This window comes from Notechis scutatus, chromosome 5, assembly GCF_049901735.1.
Source record: "Notechis scutatus isolate UNSWTSFEM ecotype Mainland chromosome 5, rNotScu1.2, whole genome shotgun sequence".
In the NCBI taxonomy this organism is placed as follows: domain Eukaryota; kingdom Metazoa; phylum Chordata; class Lepidosauria; order Squamata; family Elapidae; genus Notechis; species Notechis scutatus.
This window is the reverse complement of record NC_142013.1, coordinates 92,994,517-93,020,150: the sequence shown is the minus strand read 5'-3', so window position 1 is coordinate 93,020,150 and position 25,634 is coordinate 92,994,517. Positions and strand designations below refer to the sequence as shown.

The 25,634-nt window shown below is 40.4% G+C and overlaps 2 protein-coding genes across 9 annotated transcripts in view; one reads left to right on the top strand and one right to left on the bottom strand.

Annotated features, from left to right (window-relative positions):
• Positions 1-12,233, bottom strand: part of LOC113412973 (WASH complex subunit 2C-like) — a 39,966-nt gene extending 27,733 nt beyond the window's left edge. For 2 of the 8 annotated variants that reach the window (XM_087967334.1, XM_087967335.1), the window contains exons 1-8: positions 11,945-12,233; positions 10,583-10,747; positions 9,031-9,096; positions 5,999-6,169; positions 5,305-5,398; positions 3,491-3,549; positions 3,181-3,225; positions 2,391-2,486 (exon numbers count right to left, since the gene is read on the bottom strand). In XM_087967334.1, coding sequence (XP_087823460.1) covers positions 2,391-2,486; positions 3,181-3,225; positions 3,491-3,549; positions 5,305-5,398; positions 5,999-6,169; positions 9,031-9,096; positions 10,583-10,747; positions 11,945-12,124 — 876 coding nt within the window. In that variant the 5' untranslated portion in view covers positions 12,125-12,233. The remainder of the gene's footprint in view (positions 1-2,390; positions 2,487-3,180; positions 3,226-3,490; positions 3,550-5,304; positions 5,399-5,998; positions 6,170-9,030; positions 9,097-10,582; positions 10,748-11,944) is intronic. The other 6 variants (XM_087967336.1, XM_087967339.1, XM_087967338.1 and 3 more) reach the window with 3 other exon arrangements.
• A 5,321-nt stretch (positions 12,234-17,554) lies between these two features.
• Positions 17,555-24,092, top strand: MSMB (microseminoprotein beta). Its single transcript, XM_087967694.1, has 4 exons — positions 17,555-17,611; positions 18,828-18,915; positions 20,990-21,092; positions 23,931-24,092. Exons 1-4 carry the CDS (start codon positions 17,555-17,557, stop codon positions 24,058-24,060), a joined length of 378 nt encoding a protein of 125 aa, XP_087823820.1. The 3' UTR covers positions 24,061-24,092.
• Positions 24,093-25,634: the final 1,542 nt, after the last annotated feature.

Here is a 25,634-nt window from a genome sequence, read left to right as displayed (position 1 = left end):
TATTCCCTCATCCAAATTGTTTATGAAAATATTAAAAAAATACATAGGACTAGAACAGAACCTTGGTGTATCCCAGAACCTGCTTACTTCCTCCATGTAGATGCAGTTCCATTAAGGATTACATGTTGAGCATGGTTTGTCAGCCAGTTACAAATTAATCTAGTGGTGAGACTGTCTATCCCACATTTTTCTAACTTACTAAAAAGTTAATTTAATGGTTTACTAATATCCAAGTATACTATGTCCACAGCATTTCTCTGGTCATTAATTTAGTCACTTTGTCAAAGAGTGAAATAAGATTCATTTGGCATAATCTGCTTTTGACAAACCGATGTTGGTTTCTGCATATAACTTTGCTTGTTTCTAGGGGTGTACAGATCTGTTGCTTGATGGTCTTTTCCAAGATCTTCTCAGGTATTGATGTCAGGCCGATTGGTCTGAAGTTTCCTGGACCTCTTTTTTCTCTTTTTTGAAGATGGGAATCATGTCAGCTCTTTTCCAGTCCTCTGGTAGTTCCACGGTACTCCAGGATCTTTGAAAGATATGGTTGATCTGCCAGCTCCTTCAGAACTCTGGGATGTAATCCATCTGGTGCAGGTGATTTGAACTAGTCTAGGTTGGACGGGTGTTCTTTTACAATTTTCTTGCCTATTTTAATTTGTATTCCTAATCTGCTTTTATGGTTTGTTTGTTTTTTGGTAGGTTGGGCTGTATTATCTTTCTGCATGAAGAGAGATGCAAAGAGTGAATTAAGCAGCTCTGCTTTCTCCTCCTATCTGTCATTTCTTTGTCATCTTCTCTCCTTAGTGGACCAATTATTTCCTTGACTTTTTTCTTATTTGTTACACGTTGAAATATATATTTTTATTATTATTATTGACATTTGTTTCAAGTCTTAGTTCATTCTTAGCCTTTCCTGACTTCATCTTTATAGATTCAGGCTATATGCTGGTATTCTGCTTTAGTTATGTCTCTGTCTTTCCATTTTTTTATACTTATCCTTTTTGTCGTTCACTTTATCAGACAGTTCTTTATGCATCCATGCTGGTTTCTTCTTGGATTTCTTGTTTTTCTTTTCCAGTGGCATTGTGGTGGACTGGGCTTTTATAATCACATTTTTTTCAGAGTTTCCCAAGCTTCTTGAGTTGTTTTCCCCTTTTAAGATTTTCATTCATGGAAACTTTCCCAAACTCTAAGTTTGTTGAAATCAGCTCTTTTAAAGTCTAAGACATTAATTTGATTTTGTTTTATTGCTTGTGTCTGCATTATATTGAATTCCAATATGATATGGCCTCACTCCCCCAAAGCTCCTGCAATTTCAACGCCCTCTATCATTTCATCTTTGTTAGTAAGAATTAAGTCCAGTATAACTGATCCTCTAGTTTCCTTCCTAAAGAGAGACACTACGTATGGTCATTCATGTACTAGTCATCTCTCACTTGCACTCCATGGTTCCACACTAGACAGTACCTGAAAATGTGGAAGTTCAGCTGGTCTAGAATATAATAGCACATACAGTATCGAATGTACCCAGTATATGTAACATTGCTTTGTGAACTTACTGGTTTCCAATAAACTTCTGGGTATAATTCAATTTCTGGTTGTCATCTTTAAACTACTATATGCCATGGTCCCAAGTTGCTTGCAATACCCAATAATTTCTATTTGTCTAAGACACCCAGCTATTCTTCAGATTCAGTGAAGTCATGTTATCTGATGTCCTAAGAAGCGCATCTTCTTTGTCATTGTACCTGCATTATACAGTAATATGCAGGCATAAACAATAATTTACAAACTGCAAAATCTTGGTTCAATACAGCAGATTAAGCCAAATTAGTCAGGTTTCCCTTATTAATCCAGTCCAACTACCATTCTATCACCTTTCAGCTCAATGGTCAATTTCCTACTATCTCAGTTTGTGCCATTAAATTATGACAGAGCTATTTTAATTTTCTCTCCTCTCTAACTCTTCTTTGCTGCCAGTAAGGTTTTTCTGCTCTGCTCTGCCCAGTACAGTTTTGATACCAATGGCACAAATATGGAAAAAAGAGTAATGAGCTCTTTGCATATCCCTGTACTCAGGCTGACCCTCAAACAAGCTATGTATATTTTGTATTATGCTTTGCTAAGAAGATTAGATTCTTATATAACATTCTGATCACAGGAAAAAGAACTAACAGCAGATTCTGAATTGGCAAAAGGAGGAAGTCCTAAAGCATCTGGGTTGGCACAATATAGTACTGGAACAAGTATTTTATAAACAATTTCACTGATCACATTAATGCTTTGTACTTTTCAGTGCTATAATCCATGCTATAAGGATCTTACTAATATGCTTCATTAACACTTTCTTATAAAACTGCCAATGCTATTGAGCAGCAATTTCTTACCAATGTTGTATTTTCTTCAAGGTCACCGTCTTCCTCTTCCCCCTTTTCATAGTCACCAAAAAGATCTTCATCTTCATCACTCATTAGTACTGTTCTCTGGAAAAACAAATAATGTACTGTATATTCACTGCACTTGCGAAAGAAATTTCCTACAGTGAAATAGATCTAGCCAGTTTTTTGACTTAATGTCTTCCCTTGTTTGCGAAAGAATATCCAGAACATATTGCTCTGCCTTCTTCTCTTATTGAATGCTTCTGCTTATTATCCTGAAAGTGTCTTCAAAACACAATCAGAAATAATGGTTAGAATCAAGTTTCATCACTAAGCTACATAGGTTCTATTCTCTGTCTCTAGTCAAAACGCAAATGATAATTTCAAAGACAGGGAAGTTGCGAAGAACCGATAAAAACTGATAAAACTACTGGAAGGTTGCACAGAGGCAGAAAAAATAACTGCAGGAAGAATTGAGATAGTAAACATTCCATCTTGAAAAATGATGCTAAAAAAGAGGACATGTATTAAAAACAACTGTTGAAATGATCTCAGTGGACCATAATTTTCAATCCGGGTGCCTAGAAATAAAACAGTCTGGAGACAGATTGAGGGGGGAAAAGAAATTTGCCTTACACTTTTCCCTTCTGTCTAGTATGGAGTACAGGATTATTTAAATAAAAGAGGAAAACTTGCTTTTGTCAATGGCATCTTATCAAAACATTTTCTCATGCTACTTATTTTTTCAACCCAATGGTTACTTGCAGAGAACTGAAACTTGGCAAAATGCATTTCTTACCTGTTTCTGATCTTCATCACTTATAGTCCCAAATTCTTCCAGTTCCTGAAAAGTAAAACAAAAATCAAACAGTGGCACTCAACTTGACATCATGCTGTCAACACTCTCTTGGACCTCTTCTGTGCAACAGCCTTTTAGATGGCAATTCTTCTGAAACACTATCTGAATTGTTTTCATCTATGACAGGGATAGTAAGTACTTAATTTAAATTTAATTGAATTTAAAAAAAACACATTCCCACCAATATAATAAACTGATAATTATCTAAACTTCCCAGTTTCTAAAATTCCTCAAGAGATAGTCTACTCACCTCTTCTTCTTTTCCTTCACTGTCTATCAGGCTTCCGTGATCACCATCCACTGAACCTTCTGTCCCATAGGGAAAAGACAAGATTTATGCACTGTTTCTTTAACTGGTTATACAGATAGGCCTCAACTTATAATCACAACTGAAACCAACATTTCTGTTGCTCAGCAAGGCAGCTGAATTTTGCCCCATTTCACAGCCTCTCTTGCCATAATTGTTAAGTGAATCACTGCCAGCTGTTATGCTAATAACACGGTTCTTAAGTGAATTTGGCTTCTCCATTGACTTTGCTTGTCAGGTCGCGAAATGTCATCACATAACTCTGGGACACGGCAACCTTCATAAATACACGCCAGTTGCAAAGCGTCCAACTTTTGATCATGTGACAATGGGGATGCTGCAATGGCTGTTAAGTGTGAAAAACGGTCATAATTCACTTTTTTCAATGCCATTATAACTTCAAACAGTTGCTAAATGAATGGTTGCAAGACTACCTGTACCCAGAATGCCTTTCTCTATTTCAGGAATTTATTTATTTTTATTTACTTGTATTCTACCTTTATTATCACATAAATTTACTTTTATTTCTGGAAATTATAATCCCAACATTCTATATAGCAATTATGTAAAAAGCTGGTAGCTGAATATAGCTTTTCTCCATCTTTCTTTATTTTTAAAAAAGTTTTGCATGTCTTTTGAATTATGTTTTTCTGATTTAAAAAATTTAAAGTGGAATACAAGTCACAGGCCAAAAGAATGATTTGGATAAGGACTTTTTACTGGACATACAAAAGAGGCTTGTTAAAGCTTCAAAAAGTCTATGCAATAGGACAAAAAAGAACTTGAGAGATCAAATACCACAACAGTATATGAATAAATTAAAAGTTAAGATTTTCAGAAGCAAAAAGAATATAAAGTTGATTTATTTTATCAGAATTAAAATAAGACATGGTTTTATGAAATTCTGGAAATCCTTTTTATAGCCGTTTTACTAATGCAGATTAAAAAGTAGAAGTCTTATGGATTCGTTTATAGATAACAGATGGGTTATGGAAAAAACTGTTTGTAACTTCTGTAAACTTACAATTTGTTCAGCTCCCATAGAGGTGAAAAGCTATCAAACCAGTTTATACTGTTGAAGATTGGAAGTCACTTCTTTATACATTTCTTTTTCTTTATTTCAATCTTTCTTTTTATATACATACATAGGTACATATGTATATACATACGTACATACATACACACATACATACACAAATGGTTTGCGGTGCTTTGGATATATTACATGCCATATTATGATTACCGTAAGTATATTTTCAGAAAATTGCTAAACCATTCTCAAAACAGCTGAATCATCATGGTCCAGGAGAGAATACTCTTCTCTCTTCTTTCTGTCACTGAAGATTAAATATTTTGCACATATCTAGTAAATAGTAGGAAGTCTTTATGGATTTTACTCCACTAGACATTGCTAACTATAGAGGGCAGTGCTCATCTTTGCTTTGATGATAAGTGTTGTCTGAAGAGGTTTCTACAGCCATATGGCCAGCATGATGTCATGGAGTACTGTTACCTTCCCATTGAAATGGTACCTATTTCTCTACTCACAATTACATGCTTTTGAACTGCTAGGTTGGCAGGAGCTGGGCGAGGACAGGAGCTCATGCCTCGAACCTGGGCTGCTAACTTTCCAGCCAACTAGCCCAGTGTCTTAACTGCTGAGCCACAGCACTGTCCCTGATGAATAGTAATTGGCCCATATAATAAGCCTTAAAATAAATTAACTGTAAAAATGTATTACTAATTCTTTCAACTACCTTCACTGGAAGGATCGGCAAGCCCAACATCATCTTGTTCCATAAACAGTTGGGAGCCAATTAAGTATGGCAAAGGTCGATCAACATAAAGATCCTGAAAAAAATAAATCAAAAACACTTTTTAAAGATTAAACTTCAAAATATAACCATCTGCACACCTCTTGATGGCTAATTACCAATTCCCAAGACTTCAATTTAGCTGCCACATTACCAATAACAAGTAAAAATTATCGCATCAGGGTTGTGTTTTATCTCGGGGAAGGGGCGTGGCGTTACCAGCTCTTTGTCACTCACGTCTGGGGCACCTGTGATGGCCGGGCAACCCCCTCCAGGCTCTGTTTTCGGCTGGGACAGCTTCCTGCAGTGCTCTGCCAGTGAAAATGGGCACGCCCCCGAGCTCCGTTTTTGCTGACAGAAAGCTGCAGGAGGCCATTGCAGCCAAAAGGGAGCCCAGGGGGCTGCGCGCAGCCCCCAAGCTCCATTTTCGCTGGCAGAGGCACGCAAGCCAGCCCATCGCTGTTTCCAAGGTGGCCCCGTGGGCCAGATCTAAGCACCCCGCAGGCCGGATGTGGGCTGCAGGCCTTGAGTTTTGACACCTCTGCTTTAATGTTTCAAGAGGTCATTAAACAGCTTTTACTACTGAATAAGTCAAACCAGTAAAACCGAAATCACCAGAAATACCAAGTTCCATTACCTTAGGCTCCAGGATTAGTTCCAGCCTTTCATTGGTTTCTTCTTCAGAGTCTGAGTTCCCTGCTTTTATGTCCAGTTGTTCAAAGGCACTGTCTAATACCTGCAGTCCAAAATTGATGGCTTCCTGAATCTTGGGAATCAAATCAGCTTCTTTCTGTTCACGGGTTTTCTCCTAGAAAATCAAAATATACCGATCCCATAATTTTTACATGCAATGGAAGAAGTTATAATTTTTGGTCATCACTGTAAAATTACTTGCTGTAAAACTGATTTGCAAAATATGAAGGCGAGGTGATTAACTTTTAGAAAACTCAGTAACTCTTACCAAAGATGTTTCAAAATAAGACACAAAATCTAATTTCTAACTAACTTATTAGAAAAGATAGGGAAATGAGGATAGAATATAATCTTCAATTTACAACCATTCATTTAGTGAATATTCAAAGTTACAAGGGCACTACAAATAGCGACTTATGACTGTTTTCCATATGACCCCCAGAGTCACATGATCAAATTTCGATTGCTGACAACTGGCATGTATTTATGACAATTGTAGTATCCCAGGGCCATGTGATCACCTTATGTGGCACCTTCTGGCTAGCAAAGTCAATGGAGAAGCAAGATTCACTTAACCATCATGTTACTAATTTAACAACTGGCAGTGATTCATTTAACAACTGTAAGAAGAAAGGTCATAAAATGAGGCAAAATTCACTCAACTGTATTGATTAACAACATAAATTTTGGGCCCAATTATGGTAGTAAGTCAAGGACTACATGTATTGTTCAAGATAGGCCAGACAAGGAAATCAAAGTCATGTATTAATTTTACTTTTATTATAAGGTTATAGAACCTTGCATGTCTGTAGGTGCTTTCCTTCCCCTCCCTCCTTTCATCTTTATGAGAACAAGGGAGGGTCTTGTTAGAGATGATATTCAAAATACAATCAACAATGCTAATACAGAGCAAGTTTTAACATTAGTCAGAATGTGAAAGAGGGAAGGAGAATTTAGCTTCAAGTATGGCATTCTGTTATACTGTATTTTCCTATCATCTCATCAAAACTCTGGCTATAACCAAAGAAAACAGTAAAATTGAATTTTTACATAGTAGAGGCAATAATAGCTCTCAGTGTGTCTGCCAAGCAATAGAATAACTCCTGTAATTTTGTGCTTCTGTTGTCTGTACCTTTTACGAAAATTTTAGAATGACGCAGCTCAGAGACTAGACATGTTGTTGTCAATCATTCTTTTCAGGGAAATCAATCTACAGATAATCTGACAAGGCCATCCTTCTAAAGCTGGTGTTAAGCTAAAAATCCAGGTGAGCGTATCTCTGAAAGGCAAAGTCCCTCTCTGGGCCAACCAGGATTGCTGCTTTAGCCAAGATCAAGTCACTTGTGATGGCACTCTCAATACAAACTGACTTGGTGTTCAACAAATAGCATCAGGAGTCCAGGGCCACCTCAGATCCAGTGACCTGGCAACATGGATGAAGACTGAAGGCTGCAAACCGGGACCAATCTCAACCACTATTCCCATTATCCCTGTGAATGACCCACCCTCTGATTCCCATATCTTCCTCAGCTCACCACCTAAAGTTTACCATTCCCCAAAAGCAAATAGTTTCATCCCCTAACACTTAACTAGCTATCCCATCAAATTCAGAAGCTGGAAATAAAACTGTAGCCTTTCTGCTAAAAATAATTATCCAGTTAGCTAATATTTAATTAATGCTACCTGTACAAAGATGTAGTGAAAAGACTGAGCCCATAGGCAAATCTCTCTCTCCTCCTAGAAGCTCTCTGGATTTTCATACCTTGGTAAGGCCTCCTATTTTAAGACATAATAACTCTTGTCCGTGGCAAACTTTCCAAGGAGCACCTCACCAGGCCTCTATTTCCTATTCCCAAGAGTGGAATAGGAAGAGATAGGACACATACAACCCATCCTATTTTTTCTGATTAGTAAAAGGTCAAAATATAAAACAAGAAAAGGCCGTGTTCTGGCTGTATATCATAAAGAAACGCAATTAGAGCATTCACTCCTTTCTCCTTTCCTTGGTAGACAAACCAATCTCAAAACAAAAATAAATAAATAAAAGAGAATGTAAAATATAAAATATCGTTTCAACTAAACTAAAAAACACAAATATTCAGTGGTAGAGAGGATAACTTGCAAAACTGTTCAAATTATTGGTAACTTAAATAAATAAAAGAAAAATTCTGAAAAAAATTCTACTCAATGATCTAAGTAGACCACAAAATAGAATGTATACACTCTGCCCAGAATATTATAGATCGTAAGCTAAGAGTACAAAATATTAAAGAGCAAGAATATTCCACAGAATAAAAGGGTGCATCTTTGGGCACATCACAACGTGTAAAATGTTGGGAGTTATAAACAATTCCTGAACTTGTAGAGAGAAAATTTAGACTTCAATACAACACAGAAACAAGCGAGGAGCCCAGTGCAGTTTAGTGCGTTGCCTATTTTTTGTAAAAACAGAAACTCTTCAAACAAAGCAGACATTGTGGGGAGTGAAGTCCCTTTTTCCCAGCCTTGGTCCAGCGACTTCTTTGATGTTTTGCCCACAGATTTTAGAGAAGTAAGATACAGAACAAAAAAATAAACAATGAAAGAGAACACAACAAGAAACACAACTATATGATGACCAAAAAAGAAAGATGGAGAGTTAAGAGTATAAAGAACAAGGCGGGAAGCAGCATCTGCCATCAATCCAGCAGCCACCTCCAGTGTGGAACTCTCCCATTTGGACCCCAAGACAGCTGGCTTTTATATTATATTTTTATACTTAGATTTATATTGTTTATAAAATATAATTTATATTTATATCATTTATAAATATTTATATTATATATAAACATTGGTTACACTCACAACAATGAAGGACAACATTCGGATTAAAGTGTGAGCTTCTGCTTGTTTGTATCCTTTCTATCAATCCCTTACAGCATTTTAAACAGACTGGATTTCACCCAAAAGGACATTATTTTTATGTATTAAACTTGCCTGTTCTAGTTTGTCTCCTCCTTCAGATTTGGATACGAGTTCATCCATTTCATCATCATAAACTCTCTAGAAATATAAACAAAGTAATTCAAATGAAGATTTGGATACATGAAGTTCATCACTTCATCATCAAGTGTTTATAAACAAATAATTTCAAGTAATACTTAATGTCAATTACACATACTATTCATGTGCCAGAAAAATAGGAGGAAAGTGACATCCTTCAGTTTTGAGGAAACCTAACCCAGGTCTGGCCAGATCTGGCAGTGATTGTCGGGAGATTCAACCTGCCACTGGAAGGTGACCAAAGACTACTCCTTTGTCTCACTCTCCAGATTACTGATTGCCTGCCCAGTAATCAGATACAAGTAATGAATGTTGGGTAAACTCTTTCCCTAAAACACCAACTCATCTTGATTATACTTGAAACCAGTAAAGGATAGCAGAGCAAGTCAAACTTTTATCAGTCCCTAGCTTATGACATGCATTGGATGAGATGCATGTATTATTCCTAGCTCTTACTACGAGATCCTGAGCAACCACTAAGTGAAGCTCATGTTGACAAACTCCTTGTCAGCTTATGTACATCTGAGTTTGAGTAGGATTCACCTGTCATTTCTACCATGGCTCCTCAAATCCCGTTGCCATGGCCATGTCTTTATGCATACTCAACTACTTTGCTGGACTGTAATCCCTCACCAGCAGAGGTGGTATTCAGTAGGTTCTGACCAGTTCTGCAGAACCGGTAGTGGAAATTTTGAGTAGTTCAGAGAACAGGCAAATACCACCTCTGGCTGGCCCTGCCCCCATCTATTCTCTGCCTCCCGAATCCCAGCTGATTGGCTGGGTCTTCTTTTGTTGCCCTGCACAGGAGAATGGAGCTGGAAAGCAGGTTAGTGGGGTGGGGAGGGAATGGGATTTTACAGTATCCTTCCCCTGTCATGTCCAACAAGCCATGCCCACAGAACAGGTAGTAAAATGTTTTGAATCCCACCATTGCTCACCAGTATGGTCAAACAAGGTGCCCTATCTCTGACGCTCTATGCATTCATGGACATAAACATGAAGCATGGAGGTGATGCTCTGGCCAGTGGGAAGCCATTCAACCCAGAGAGAAGAAAATCAGCAATTAATTTTTAAACAGAGCCAGTCTGGTAAGTAGTTAAGGTGCTAGGCTAGAAACTGGGAGACTGTGTTCTAGTCTTCTCTTAGGCATGGAAACAGACAGATTGAATTTAACATGGGTTAGTGCATGATTTTCAACAGAAAATCTCACAATAACAATGGCTCCACTAATCATAAACTGGTTTGTTTAGTTTTCTATTATTTGATATGCAGGTATTTTAAATTGTATAAAAAGTTTTGCAATAATTAAAGATGCGTTGTATGATAAATAACAGAACTATTTTAAATAAACAAATAACATGTTAACTGTACTTCAAATAACAAATAACATGTTATCTGAACTTCTTTCAGATTTTCCGTATCAGACAGAAATCTGACATTAATCTTTCTCTATTCATAACACAATATATAAAAGCAACATACTCACATTTTCAATGAACTGCATATTGGAAAGCATGAGGAAACCGTTGAAGACATTATGCAGGCGACAATCTATACTCTTAGTTTCATGAATCAGTCTGTCCATCTGCTTCTTTATTTCATGGGTCCTGGAGATTGTCTGCTGGGAGAATTCTTGCAGAAACTGCAAAAGCTGCCAAAAAATGTGTTTGTACAGAATTTAAATCACAGTGTGGAAGGAGGGAGAGATGGCAGATGGGTGGGACTGTAAAAGCACTGCCATGTTAAGATATGGAGCATCAAACACTTTTCTTTGTAATTTAAGAAGCCTTTGGATGCATTTCCAGAAAGTTATAACATAAAATGGAGAGGTGAATCAACGACTAATAAAGGGGCCTAAAGAAACAATGGATGGAAATTAATCAAGGAAAGAAGCAACCTAACAGTGAGGACAATTAAGCAGTGGACCGGCGTGCCTTCGAAAGCTGTAGGTGCTTCATCACTGGAGGTTTTTAAGAGACTGGACAGCCACTTTTCTCAAATTGTACAGGCAGTCCTTGACTTACAACAGTTCACTTAGTGACTGTTCAAAGTTACGACACTGGAAAAAAGTGACTAATGAACATTTTTCACACTTATGACCATTGCAGCATCCCCATGGTCACGGCCACTTGACCACTGACTCATATTTATGACGGTTGCAGTGTCCCTGGGGTCACATGATCCCCTTTTGCGACCTTCTGACAAGCAAAGTCAACGAGAAAGCCAGATTCCCTTAACAACCGTGTTCCTAATTCAGGGGGTCTTCAAACTTGACAGCTTTAAGACTTGTGGACTTCAACCCCCTGAATTCCTCCTCCACTCATGTTAGCTCAGGAATTCTGGGAGTTGAAGTCCACAAGTCTTAAACTTGCCAAGTTTGAAGGCCCCTGCCCTGATTTAGCAACGGCAGTGATTCATTTACATGGCAAGAAAGGCGGTAAAACGGGGCAAAACTCACTTTGCAGATTTCTCACTTAGCAACCTACATCTTGGGGTCGATGGCGGTCGTAAGTTGAGGATTACCTGTACAGGGTCTCCTGCTTGAGCAAGAGGGTTGGACTAGAAGACCTCGAAGGTCTCTCTCTCTCTCTCTCTCTTCTGATTGATTGACTTGGAACCATCCTAACGGAGCGACCGGCAGCCCAACTGAAGGGCTCCCGAAGGGGAAGAAGAAGGGCCAGCGCCAAGGAAAGCGGCGTCTCGGTGAAAGGAAGCTGCCCGGGGGAATCGGGGCATTGAAGGCTGAGCCGGAAACGCTCGACTCTCTTCCCTGCAGGCGCCCGTAGCTTTGGCCTTGGCTCCCTCTGCACCCCCAGCCCAAGCCCAAACCCAAGCCGCCTGCCCTTACCCCGGCGTCGGCCGCTAGGGACCAGGTCTGGCTCCTGGAGCGAATCTCTTCCAGGGACCAGGCGCGCTCCCAAAGCAGCAGCGCCGCCGCCGCCGCCGCCGCCGCCTCCTTCGTAGCTCCGGCTCCGGACGAAGCCTCCGTGTCGTCCGAGGCGGAGGAGGACGAGGTGGGAGAAGACATCGCTGCTCCGGCAGAAGAAGAAGCGCCCGCCCCTGCCTCTCTCTCTCTCTCTCTCTCTCTCAAAAGCCGCGGCAATGGCGTCCGTCAGCTGACGCTGCCCACGTGACCCGCGCCTCGAAAGTGCCTTAAAGTGGGCCGTCCCGACGCCCCGCCCAGTGGATTATTATTATTATTTTTTGCTGGAGTCGCTTCCGCCAGAGCTTCAGGACTGGCGGAAAGGCGATGGACGAGGAAAAGAGCCCGGGAAAGGATAGGATGGGGATGGGGAAGGGAATACGATAGGATAGGATAGGATAGGATAGGATAGATAGGATAGGATAGAAGGATAGGATAGGATAAGATAGGATAGGATAGGATAGGATAGGATAGGATACGTTGGGATTGGGATAGGATAAAATATATTGGGAGAGGATAGGATAAGATAGATCGGAACAGGATAGGATAGATTGGGATTGGGATAGGGTAAAATAAGATAGGATAACATAGATTGGGATAGGATAGGATAGATTGGGATTGGGATAGGGTAAAATAAGATAGGATAAGATAGATTGGGATAGGATAGGATAGATTGGGATAGGGATAGGATAAACTAGATTGGGAGATGAGATGATAGATTGGGATTGGGATAGGATAAAATAGGATAGGATAGGATACGTTGGGATTGGGATAGGATAAAATATATTGGGAGAGGATAGGATAAGATAGATCGGAGTAGGATAGGATAGAATAAGATAGATCGGAGTAGGATAGGATAGATTGGGATTGGGATAGGGTAAAATAAGATAGGATAAGATAGATTGGGATAGGATAGGATAGATTGGGATTGGGATAGGGTAAAATAAAATAGCATAAGATAGATTGGGAGATGATAGATTGGGATTGGGATAGGATAAAATAGATTGGGTTAGGATAGGATAGATTGGGATTAGGATAAGATAAAATAGATTGGGATAGGATAGATTGGGAGTGAGATTGGGATACGGATAGGATAGGAAATCTTATTGTCACTTTGAATGTACACTAATCAGCATACATTAAAATGAAATTTTGTTGCATACAGCTCTCAAGGCTACAAAGCCTCAGTTGGAATTTGTCCGGCAGCAGGCGGTAACAACAGAATAACCCATGTTTTTCTTAAATTTCAAGAAGAGGGGCGATTAATAGGGGTGAACTCAAAGATGCTTTTTTTTCAAGAGGCAATTCGACGTTCTCATTTTTTCTTCTTTAGCTCTGACTGGATGGTGGGAAATTGAAGGATTTATATTCCTTGCAGATTGCTGGTTGTTTCCATTCTTTTGGAGAGTCATTGTGGCCACTTGGAGGTTTGTCCATGTCCTCAGGGTGACCTGAGTAGTGCTTCTTGGATGAGAAGAAAACATCTTTAAAGGGGGAAAAAAAAAATCCAGTTGCCTCTTGAAAAAGCCTTTGGGACAACCATGACCTGGATGACTGAGAATCTCCATAGACAATAGAGGTGATTAATTCCTAAATTATTCTTAGCATTCTCCCTTCCCAATTCCTATCTTCCTTTGAATTTTCTAGGGTGACAGTGACATAATTTGGCAGCACAATATACCCTCTTGGGATGAGGGAAGATCCCAAAGACCCAAACCTAAGTTAGAATAACCCAGCCTGCTTTCCATTCTCATCCCTGAACAGAAAAATAACTTTAGGTATCTTGCCATCCGTTAAGAAGTCTAATAATCTGCCTTTGGATGCCTGATCAAATCTTTAAAACTGAGAGCTCTGTTTCACACAATATGCTACACATCGCAATAACAGAATAACAGAGTTGGAAGGGCCGAAGCAGGAGGTCCTATTCCATTTCAGACAAGGGGTTGTCCAGACTCTTCTTAAAAGCCTCCAGTAATGGAGCACTCACAACTTCTGAGGGCAAGCTGTTCCACTGTATAGGAAATTTCTCCTGAGTTCTGGGTTGGATCTCCTTGATTAGTTTCTATCTGTTGCTTCGTTTTCTGCCTCCAGGAGTTTTGGAGAATAGCTTGACTCCCTCTTCTTTGTGACAATCCCTTCGATATTGCAACACTGCTATCATGCCATCCGTAGTCATTCTTTTCATTAAACTAGACATACCCAGTTCCTGCAACCGTTCATTGTGTGTTTTAGTCTCCAGTCCCCTATTCATTTTTGTTGTTCCTTTCTGCATTCTAGTTTCTAGAGTCTCAACCAGGGGTGGGATTCTACCAGTTTGCGCCTATTCACTAGAACCGGTTGTTAACATTCTAAGCAGTTTGGAGAACCGGTTGTTAGAAGAAATTACTGGCCTAATCCTGTAAGGAAGGCAGGAAGGAAACATTCTGGTGTTGCTTACAGAAACTGCCTCTCCGTTAACCCTTATTACATTCTTGGCAGGACTAGACTTTCTGTCTCAGGAACTTCTCTGGAGTTTTTCTTCCCTCCTTTGCTGGTACTTTGCTTGTGTGGAGTGACCATTCAAAGTTACAATGGCACTGAAAAAAGTGACTTATGACCATGTTTCACACTTACGACTGTTGCAGCATCCCCACAGTCATGTGAGGCCAGGCGAGGAGATGCATGCTTCAATGTGAGTGATATTGAGTTGGTCACACCCAGCCAATAACATGACCACCAAGCCATGTCCACCCAGTCACATGACCATCAAGCCACGCCCCCCCACCTAAGCCATGCCCACAGAACCGGTTGTTAAAAATTTTAATCCCACCCCTTGTCTCAACATCTTATAAGTAGATAGATATAGATATAGATATAGATATAGATATAGATATAGATATAGATATAGATATAGATAGATATAGATATAGATATAGATATAGATATAGATAGATGATAGATAGATAGATAGATAGATAGAGATAGATAGATAGATAGAGAGATAGAGATATAGATATAGATGGATATAGATAAATATAGATAAATATAGATAGATAGATAGATAGATAATAGATAGATAGATAGATAGATAGATAGATAGATAGATAGATAGATAGATTGATTGATTGATAGATAGAGATGTAGATTTAGAAGCAGCTTTCTATTATCAGCTGACTGAAGGCACACATGGCAACTGAGCAGAGCGGGGGTCCTACTAGGCTTCTTCTCCCACCCACCCCTCTGCCGGTCTTATTTACATTTTATTTTCTGACTTCCAATTGACCTGCAGGCCAGGCAGAAACAGCTAAAGGGCAGGATGCAATTTGTAGTATAAGATGGTCAGGTGCAGTTTGTGCTCTAGGATTCAGACAAAGAGGATACATATCATGATCTCTACTTACATCTTTTTAATATCTTTTTTTAGGTGCATCTGGTGTGATGCTGTTTGGAATTTCCCTTTTTCAACTTCTGGTGGTACTAAAATATATATAAATTCAGCTTTTAAAATTTATTGCATTCAAGTATGGATCTTTTTCCAAAACTAATTTACAACATTGCCACTTAATACCATGTGAAAAAGTGATCCCATCAGCTTATTATGCTTCCAACAATTTTTAGAAAGAATTGTCCATTTTGGCAAACAAATCTGGAGCAATAAAATATACTGATTTTTGTACATACATACCTAATAATAAAACATACTGATTTTTTAAATATTTGGAGTAAATTTAATATTTTTCCTTTGAAAACCCTATCACTGCATTCTAATTGCATTGCATTTGGGTTATGTGCCCATTTATCTTTGACTTTTTCAGGCTCTTGAGTCATCCTTTCCCAATGATTTGAACTATAAATCAAACCTTAAAAAATTCCATATTGCATATTACAAGTTTTCCAAATTCAGCCAAGTTTCTCAATATTAGCATTTGTTTCTGTAATTGCTAAAATGTTATGCTACTTAGTTAGAGATCATGAAACTGGACCATTGTGTTTAATAGAATAGCAGTGCTATGATACATCCTTAAATAAGTTCCACATAACAGCACTGCAGTTGGGTTTTAGCTTCAAATAACGTAATTGCAAAAGCATCAGATTGTTCTATTGCTGCCTCATCTTCTTTGCTGGCTGCTCATATATTCAGGAATTGACTTTGTCCATCAGTTGTCCTAGACTCCTCACTAATCAGATAGTCACCCGTGATCAAGTAAAAGAGAAAGACCATTCAGAAGTAATCTTATCAAGTGCTTCAGTCCCCTCCTGTTGCCAAAAGCTCGTCAGGCATTCAGTGAAACTGCCCAGAAGATATCTAGGGAACCCTTAAGCGCCTGCTGGAAAATATTCAGATCCATAAGACCCCTGAGGTGATCCTTCTGTTCTTTTCATGGAGGTTCTGTATGGCACTCAAACTCATCTGAAGCAGGAAGTAATCTGGCAAAGGAAGAGTGGGCTTCAAAAAATTTACAAACCAGTTCTCTGCCCGGTTCCTGGGTGGGCGTGGCCATGGTGGGTGTGGCCTAGTCGGCCTCCTGCACCACCCTGGCTTGGGAGTGAAAATGGAACGCAGGGGGCGTTTTCGCCCTCCCCGGGTTCCAGAGGCTTTCCTCCCCAGGCTCCGGAGGCTCCCTGGAGACCAGAAATGGCCCCAAACTTTCGGGAGGCCTGTTGTTCACACTCCCTGGGCTCCAGAGGCTTTCCTCAAGCCTCTGGAAGGGTGAAACGGCCTCCCCGGATTCCAGAGGCTCTCTGGAGACAGGAAATGGGCCTGGAAACTTCCGGGAGGCCTGTTTTTCACCCTCCCAAAGCCTCCACGCAGGCCCTTCACTTACCTGCGATCCAAAATGGGTCATGCAGGAACTCCTGGGAGGGGTGGGGTAGGGTGGGTGGGTGGGGCCAGCCAGGGGTGGGAAATGATGAAACGGGTCTATTCGGCCTGCAGAGGCTTTTTTCAAGCCTCCGGGAGGCCGAAAAAGGCCTCAAACCAGCGGAAAATCAGTTGTGAGGCGCAGTGCAGGTAAGGGGGCTTGCATGAGTGGGATTGCACGCTCATGCGCAGGGAGTGTGGGGGGCACGCATTGCCTTCTGGGTATTGGCATGCGAGCACACGAGCCCCAGCGCGCGCACAATTTTTGGCACAGGAGCCCCAAAAGGTTAGCCACCACTGGTCTAAGTGGTTCCCTGATATATGGTAAGAAATTATCCGCAGACTTGACCAACAATAGTCAGAATAGAGGGAGTTGGAGCAAAAACCTCTTGTTCACAGACTAGTTTACCAAGTGGACTTGGAGAGTTCACCAAACAGGATTGGAGCATAATGTTCCGGGCAACCACCACTGAATTCCAGTCTGCTTTGAATTGATGTGCTCTGGAATCAGTGATCAAGAAACAAAACACTTTATTGTGGTGACTATTTCCCTGCAGAAATGAATTGCAACATGAAACAATGAAGGCCCTGCCTGGAATCATTTGGCATTCATTCTACATGACCTATTTTACCTTGTAGCAGGTCAGTGGAACAAAACACATTGTCACATATGTTCTTTTGTACATAATTCTTTGATGGATTGCTGGAATACAGACCCTCCTATTTGGCTCAAAGTAGAACGACTGCTTGCAGTAATTTGGACTTTGTAAAGGGACACCAGGGATAGATTCTCATAATCAATTGGCCAAACGTTTAGTTCCGGAAATTATATCAAATGCCTCTCCTGAGCAGTGCCTAGGACAAATCAACACATTTGTCAGTTGTCAAACTCTGCTCACAGGGCAGTACATACATAATGCATACATTTGCATCCACCTATAAATTTGCAGCACAGTGCCTGCACATTCTCAGAGCAACCTATGAAAGGTAGATGATTCCATTATGGTGAGTGCCTACATAGGATTCTTTCTTTTTCTGCTCCTATCTCATGAATAGTCTGATTGGAGACTACTTAGTTGGAAGTAACGCAAAAATATTTGGTTATGATATTCAGGCTTATATATATTTTTAGCTTGGTAACGTTTAACCCTTTTCAGGCTGACAGCCGGTTTGATTCCTGGGACATCTCCAAAAAAACAAGTAGAGATAAAAGGCGATAACAGGAATAAAAGGCGATACAGGAATCATATTCAAAATTAAACTAATTGAAATTGTCACACACAGCCCTTTCTCAAAAATTGCTTTAAATGTTTGAGGTGTTGTAGGGTGTCCACAATCTGTTCCTAAGGATAGCATGGAAGATTTTCCTCTACCAACTAGATACAGTAAACATGGAGCTGGACTTTTGCCCCAATAGCAAGATAGACAACCTTTGAGGAGTGCTAGAGATGGGAAGGCAGGAGGATCCAGATACAAGGTGAATGTCTGGTAAGGAGGAAGAGATGACAGGGTGGGGAGTTCTGGATGCTGGACCGAAATTAAGGCTGGAAGGAAATGGGGACTGGAAATGGTTAGGTCTTGCATCCAAGACTTACCAGCTTTCTCTGAGGAAGCCTCCATGCCATCTTCCTTTGCTGTTCAGTTCCATAGACAGAATCGCTAAGGAAGGAAAGAGAAAATGTCTGTGTTCTTCTATGGTAGCCCCTGAGGAGACCCAGAAGGGAAGAACAGTGATCCTGAGGTCAGGCTCTTGTGCAGCTATGGCTGGAGGGAACCAAATCCTAAGGGAAGGATTGTGGCCGATGGTTCTCAATTTATTTGCATTTTCTTGCAAGAATCATGCAATACCTAATGTTCAAATGCAACTACTGGGTTAACAGGTTGTGCCTCCATTAATATCCACCATAATTACCCACTGAATTTAACTTGTATTGCTTTCCTGCTGTTTTTTTTTTTTTTTTTTAACAGAGGCATATTCTGGTTTTCCTTCTGATCCTTGCCCTTTTAAGAAACTTATGTGATGCTCAGTGTTCTGTGAAACCAGTCGGTAAAAAGGGTAAGAATTTTCTTTTGCGTTCAAAAGAAAAGGAAAAAATAATAATCCTGGTTATGCACATCCTCCTATTGGTTTTCTCAAAATGCAAAATAAAGCACCATCCAAAGAGGGCAGTCAACGTCTGACTTCAGTTTGATGAAAATAGTATCACACAATTTCACTGCGGATCTGGACTTTTCAAAGTATGTGTGCGTGTGCGCGGGTATTTATATGTATGGTATTCAGCTTTGTTCGGATATTTTCCCACGTCATTATAGTTGTGCTTTTAAAAGCACAACTATAATGACATATATATATCATTAAATCCTACATCTGTACCAATACATTCCTACATAAAAATATGTACCATTTTTAAAATCAGCGTAAAATTCTGATAGAAGTGTTTTGTAACTTGAAGACTCATAAGAAGTGGATTCTTAATTATTCTTCCTGAGTGATCAGAACTACAGTAACAATAAAGCATAATGTTCTATGGACCGCTCTGTCTTTCCTTGGTTCATTTAATTCCTCCCACCCTTCCTAAAATAGTCCCTTTTGAAAACCTGTGAGGTATTTGAGCTGTTGGCTTTTTCTTCCTTTTCATAGCAAAAATGCCCTAACCAGGAATAAAGATATAGTTTTAAGATGTTCTAGAAAGCAGATGCAGGGTTAGAACAGGAATATATTATATATATAGTACAAGTAGTCCTTGACTTATGACCACAATTGAGCCCAGAATTTCTGTTATTAAGTGAGACATTTGTTAAGTGAGTTTTGCCCCATTTATGACTTCTTTTGCCACAGCTGTTAAGTAAATCACTGCAGGTGTTAAATTAGGAACACGGTTGTTAAGTGAACCTGGTTTTCCCATTGACTTTGCTTGTCAGAAGGTCGCAAAAGGGGATCATATGACTTTGGGACACTGCAGCCGTTATAAATATGAGTCAGTTATCAAGAGTCTGAATTTTGATCCCGTGATCATGGAGATGCTGCAATGGTCATAAGTGTGAAAAACGGTCATAGGTCACTTTTTTCAGTGCTGTTTGAACAGTCACTAAATGAATTGTTATAAGTCTCTGAAATTTTCTACCTGTCCCTGAAATTTTCATTACTTAAAACTATCAGACATTTAAGATTTTTCATTTAAAGAAATAAACTAATAAGTTACATTATAGCTAGGTGTTGTCCTTGCAGAGTGGTGCGGTGGCCTAGAGGTGGAGCTCTCACCTCACAATCAGGAGGCTATGAATTCGATCCTAGGTTGAGGCAGATATTTCTCTCTTTGAGCACACTGAGAATATATCTGCTAAACAAAACTCCGCATTGGTGACAGGAAGGGCATCCGGCCATTAAATGCTCTGCTGGCTCCATTTAGTTGCACAGGCTCCACCTCGCAAGTGATTATAGGGTCATTAAATGGTGATGATGATAGCTAGGTGTTGTCCTTAGTGGCCCAGAAGACCTCCAAGGCCCCTTTCAATTCTATTATTCTGTTATTCTATATATATCTATCTATCCACTATTTAAAGTTATCTGTCATTTTATTGAGCAGTTCTTGAGTTAACAGACAATAGCTTTCCTGAGCCACTAATGCAGGGGCCTTCAAACTTGGCAAGTTTAAGACTTGTGGACTTCAACTCCCAGAATTCCAGAGCTAACATGACTGGAGGAGGAAATCTGGGAGTTGAAGTCCACAAGTCTTAAAGCTGTCAAGTTTGAAGACCCCTGCACTAATGGAATGGGCAACATACAAGTATATAAATAAAATATATCATTGAATCTGTTTGATGTTAAATCAAGGCTCTTACTAATAATATTACCTTGACCGTCACGGCTATAATCAACCTGAGTGAATTGAACATGTGGTAGGAAATTCTATTTGGAGCTTCCAGAATTCCCCAGGGTACTTGTCAAGTTTGCGATAAAGGAAACTCTAGAAGCAAATTGCACCTGTGCTGATTACATGATAAGACAACATGAAGAAGACTTGATCGCTTTATGAAAAATAGTCTGTCCAAATTCACTGAAAAGTGGCTGGGATCATACCCAGAAATTCAGAATTAGTTCTACATTGGTTGCATTCTGCATCTTGCAGGTTGCTTTCAGAATGGAAAATGGTACCGTGCTCCTGCCGTTTGGAAAACAAACAACTGCCAAAGATGTGAATGTAAACCCAAAGAATTAATATGCTGCAGCCTGTAAGTTCAAGCCTTAAACTCTCTCGGATTTGCTGAAGTGTTGTGTTTAAATAGTTAGATGACTACAAACCTCTTCCGAATTTGCTATATTTTGAATGTCCATTCACCTCACTTAAAAGACATCAGATTTGTGTGGTACTTTCAACTCTATATGCATAGATATATGCTCTGTATCTATATCTATATTCATGTATTTATATCTATATTTCCATGAGAATGGTTACCAAATCCTGGTAATGCAAGATCCTGGCTGGCACAAGAACTTATGCAGGCATGGCATCTAGTCAAGGTGCTCGTGGGATAGAATTTACTTTGTCAAATACATGAAGCAGTTCCCTTCATGGATATAGATTGTATATGGAAGGTATAAGGGCGGTTCATATTTGGCTGCAAACAGTTTGCTGTTTTTTAAAGTAATGGCAAGAATATTGTCCTTGACTTTCTTGTTCTAAAGATCTTCCAAACCTTTCTGTTTGATTCTCAAATGTCTACAACTACTGATCTACTTAAACCATCTTTTGGGTTGTTGACTCTAGACCAGACATCCCCAAACTCTGGTCCATGGATTAGCACTGGTCCACGGCATACCAGCAACTGGGCCTCACAGACAAACGAAGCCCCATCTGTGGGATGCAGGCAGCACATGAAACCATGCCCCTTCTGGTCCATGGAAAACCCTCTCTCTATGGTACCGGTCCCTGGTGCCCAAAAGGTTGGGGGCCGCGGCTCTAGATCAACCCGTGTCCTGAATTCCTGCAAACTCATTTATCTATGCTTGCAAAATTATTTATTTTTATTTATTTGTTAAATGTATTTGCCACCTATCTCGATAGCTCAAACTTTATGAATAATAAATTTAAAGCTTAATAAAAGTTAAGTTAATAAACTCTAACATTGCTTAGATCATTATATTGCCCTCTCATAAAGATCTAAGCAACCTTAGATTTTATTAATGTAAATTAACTATTATTAAATCTGCATTTTATTATTCATAGTTTGAGCTATCGAGATAGGTGGCAAATACATTTAACAAATAAATAAAAATAATTTTACAAGAACTTGTACACTATTTTCACAAAAATAGTTATTATTCTCTTATCTTATTGTACCATGTTTCTCCAACAATACGGCCTCCCCCAATAGGAAGTCCCAGCATTTTTTATAGGCATAAAATCAAATTAAGCCCCTCCCCCCAAATTAAGGCCTATATTAAACATGCAAAATGGGGGGGAATGGCGGGGGGGGCCTTGCTGTTAGGGAGTACTTTTGTTGCATACCCGGATATCGTGCTGCCTGTGTTGACTTCAGCGTTGGTGGGGCACTTTGTATCAGGAGACCTTCTGCCACCGTTGCTTTCCCTTCTCCCCATGCTGCTGGCGTTTAGCCAGCCAGGGCTCCTCCCTGCAACCAGAGCCCGGCGGAGACACTCGGCTTCAGGCGCTTCTGTCGCCACCTTCCCTTCGCCTTCGAAGGCAAAACCAATTCTTTTATAAACGACGTCCTACTACCGGTACAACAAAGCCTCCCCTGCCCGAGAGGGCAGCCCAACCCCATGAGGGGAGGAGAATCTCCCGGGGCCACAGCGCAGGATCGGCCCACCCTGGGAGAAGCACCCAGCCGCCATCCCTGCCTGGCACCGGGCAGAGCGTGAAGAGCTTTGCCTGGGACGCCCAGCGCAGCTGACAGGCGGGCCCTCCTGCCTGGCAGCGGAGCTCTCGCCAAGGCAGCGAGCGCCTCCTGCCGGGCCCTCCGCTCATCCTGCCAGGGCCGTGCCAGAGCCGTGCGGGCTGAGCAGAGCCGGGAAAGCGAGCCGCGGGTGCGCGCCTGCCTGCCAAACAAAAGAGCCGGGACGACCTGAGCTTGGCTTTCTTCCCAAGTCCCTCCAGCCCGAACCCAAAGGGGCCACCGGGAGAGGCTGCCCACCCGTCCGTGGACAGGGAGGCGAGGCGACGGCAGCACTGTTTCCCTGGCCGGTGGGTACGGCGGAGAGAGCCCCTCTCCCCTCCATCCCTCACCCAGCCCATCCCCATCCCCACGCATATCCAAATGCGCCGGCAGCTCCAAACACTGCTGCGGCACAGGCATCAGGTAGAGGCGCTCACTCGGCGGGGCTCAGCTCAGAGGAGGACGCAGCGCAAGCCGTCACCTTGCCTCCCTGTCCACGGATGGGTAGGCACTATCACTGCCTCGGGTGGCCTGAAAGAAAACTGTCTGTGCCATTTATCTAAAAGACATGATAATAAGGGCACATCTAATTCCAGAGCAATACTGTTGTCAACTCATAAAATATTTCTATGGTCTTTTTAAAGTTGCCAACAGAAAGGGAGGAGGGAAAGGGGGTTTGAAAGGGCAGTGCAGCAGCTTGGAAATCAAAAGTGCATTCCATAAATAGTTTTTCAAATATAGTAACTAGGCGACTGAAGTTTCTGCCACACAAATATCTCATTGGAGAATATGAATTATGATACACTCAGGGGGGTGAGGGGAAACGGGTCAAGGATGACAATGAATTATGTGTCTCAGAGTCGGCTATACCCAGGCAGTGCTGGACATGTCAACTCCCAATAAATCCTTTTGAAGTTTTGGAAGTTTGGCTCGAGACTCATGATTTAATTGGGGTAATTGCCGGAATCCTGACAGCTGTCCTAGGATGAGAATGTCGTTCTCGAAGCATCAGTTCCTCTGATAGTCTTCAGGCTGAGCACCTGAGCACCACAAATGTTTTGTACCAAGAGTCAGTCTATCTTGCTAGTTCATTGGAGTCATCGATGATTTCTTTAATGATAATTTCAATACCCTTTTTGCAACATGGCCTGAATATCTGTCTTAATTATTTAGAGTTTTCAGACCTATCAACTATGATAAGAAGAAATGCATTGCTATGTTTCACCGCCAAAGTTGCTCCATCCGTGTGGTGAAGAAGAATGATCCTACAAAAAGTTGCTACGTCTTTGCTGGGGTTGGTTAAAAGTTTGTACTCCAAGATGGTTTTTTTTGGAAATCTGGTATTTTTTCTTTCTCCCATTCCGAGTTTTGATCTCAAGTATTCCATCTCTGTTACTAAAAAAAAAATCTATTTACCATAATTTTGTAATTCTGAAGATGACCAAGTTCGAGACTGAAAATTTGTAGTTCCAGTCACATAAGACAATACATGTTTAATGGATTCTTAGTACATGAACTATGCTATTTTAATTACATTACTATAATGAATGTTGCCTTCATAAACTGTTTTAAAATGTCTATTATTCGTTTTAAAATGGATGAAAAAAAGTATTTTTCCCTTTAAGGTTAGAGTGTAAAAGAATACAGTCAATATTATAAATATAAATTGTGATAATTTATAAAGATTATTAAGTGCAAATAGGAATATACAGGGGTGGGATTCAGTTTTTTTAACAACCGGTTCTCTGGGCATGGCTTTGTTGGTGGGTGTGGTGTGGTGGTCATGTGACTGGGTGGGCATGGCCAAGTCAACATCACTCATGTCAAGGGGCACTTCTCCTCGCCTGGCCTCTCATGACAGTGGGGATGCTGCAACGGTCATAAGTGTGAAAAATGATCATAAATCACTTTTTTCGGTGCCATTGTAACTTTGAATGGTCACTAAATGAACTGTTGTAAGTTGAGGATTACTTGTACAAAAATACAAAAAGCTTCTTTGCTTGCAAAAAGCTGCCCTAAATACCAATCATTAGATTAAAAATACTTGCAAGCTGGAGTTACAAATCAGGCAGGGTGCCAGAGCACCTTGAGGAATGAAAATAGTTAAAATGCAGTGATAACTATCAAGCAGCCAACATTTGCTCATAAAGTGAAACCCTTTAGCAGAGAGGTCATTTAAGCTCTTCAGAAAAAGCACACCCAGGAAAAGCAATCCATTTGCTTAGATCTATTTGCACCACTTAAAGACGCCAGCTGGTCTCAGTCACCTCACAAGATATCCTAAGGAAATCATCCAGATTTAAGGAAAGGCCACATGCCCCCCAGAAAGGCAGTAAAAATAATCAGTGCCAAGCTTGCATCCTGCCTCTTGGAAGTATAGCCCTAAAGGACAGTGCCAGATAGTACTAAAGCAGTGAAGGAAGACCCACTCCCCAGATAGAAAAAGAAACCATGCGGCAGGAAAACACAATACAAATAATTAAATCACAACAGTAGCTATTGCTTGTTGAAGCTGAATAGGGAAAGTTATCCCATCAATAAACACCGGATTAAATGTTACCAAGCACAGAATTAACCTTCACCAAAAAGCAGTTTTAGACCAAAACTCAGAAAGGGTATGTAAACTCACATTTGAATGTCAATCTTTCTAGCTAGCCAAGAAGTCTTGCTGAATGTCACTCATCTTGGTTCCCTGTCACTAAAAGCTTTACTTCATTATTCAATTATTTCTTCAAAATGCTGATTGACCAGGGAAGTATTTCCTCCCAACAGCAGTGTAAAAATCTTAAAACAACCCTTCCCCTTTAAGAAAGTCAGGCTCCAGAAGCTCCGGAGACAGGAAGTCTACTGACAAGAATGTAATAAGGGAAAAAACAA

Excerpts from the sequence above, each read along its gene's own strand:
- MSMB (XM_087967694.1), top strand. The coding sequence starts at position 17,555 with ATGGATTGCTGGAATACAGACCCTCCTATTTGGCTCAAAGTAGAACGA. Across the intron at positions 17,612-18,827 it reads AAGTAGAACGACTGCTTGCA|AGGCATATTCTGGTTTTCCT; the intron begins GTAATTTGGACT and ends TTTTTTTAACAG. Across the intron at positions 18,916-20,989 it reads GAAACCAGTCGGTAAAAAGG|GTTGCTTTCAGAATGGAAAA; the intron begins GTAAGAATTTTC and ends TGCATCTTGCAG.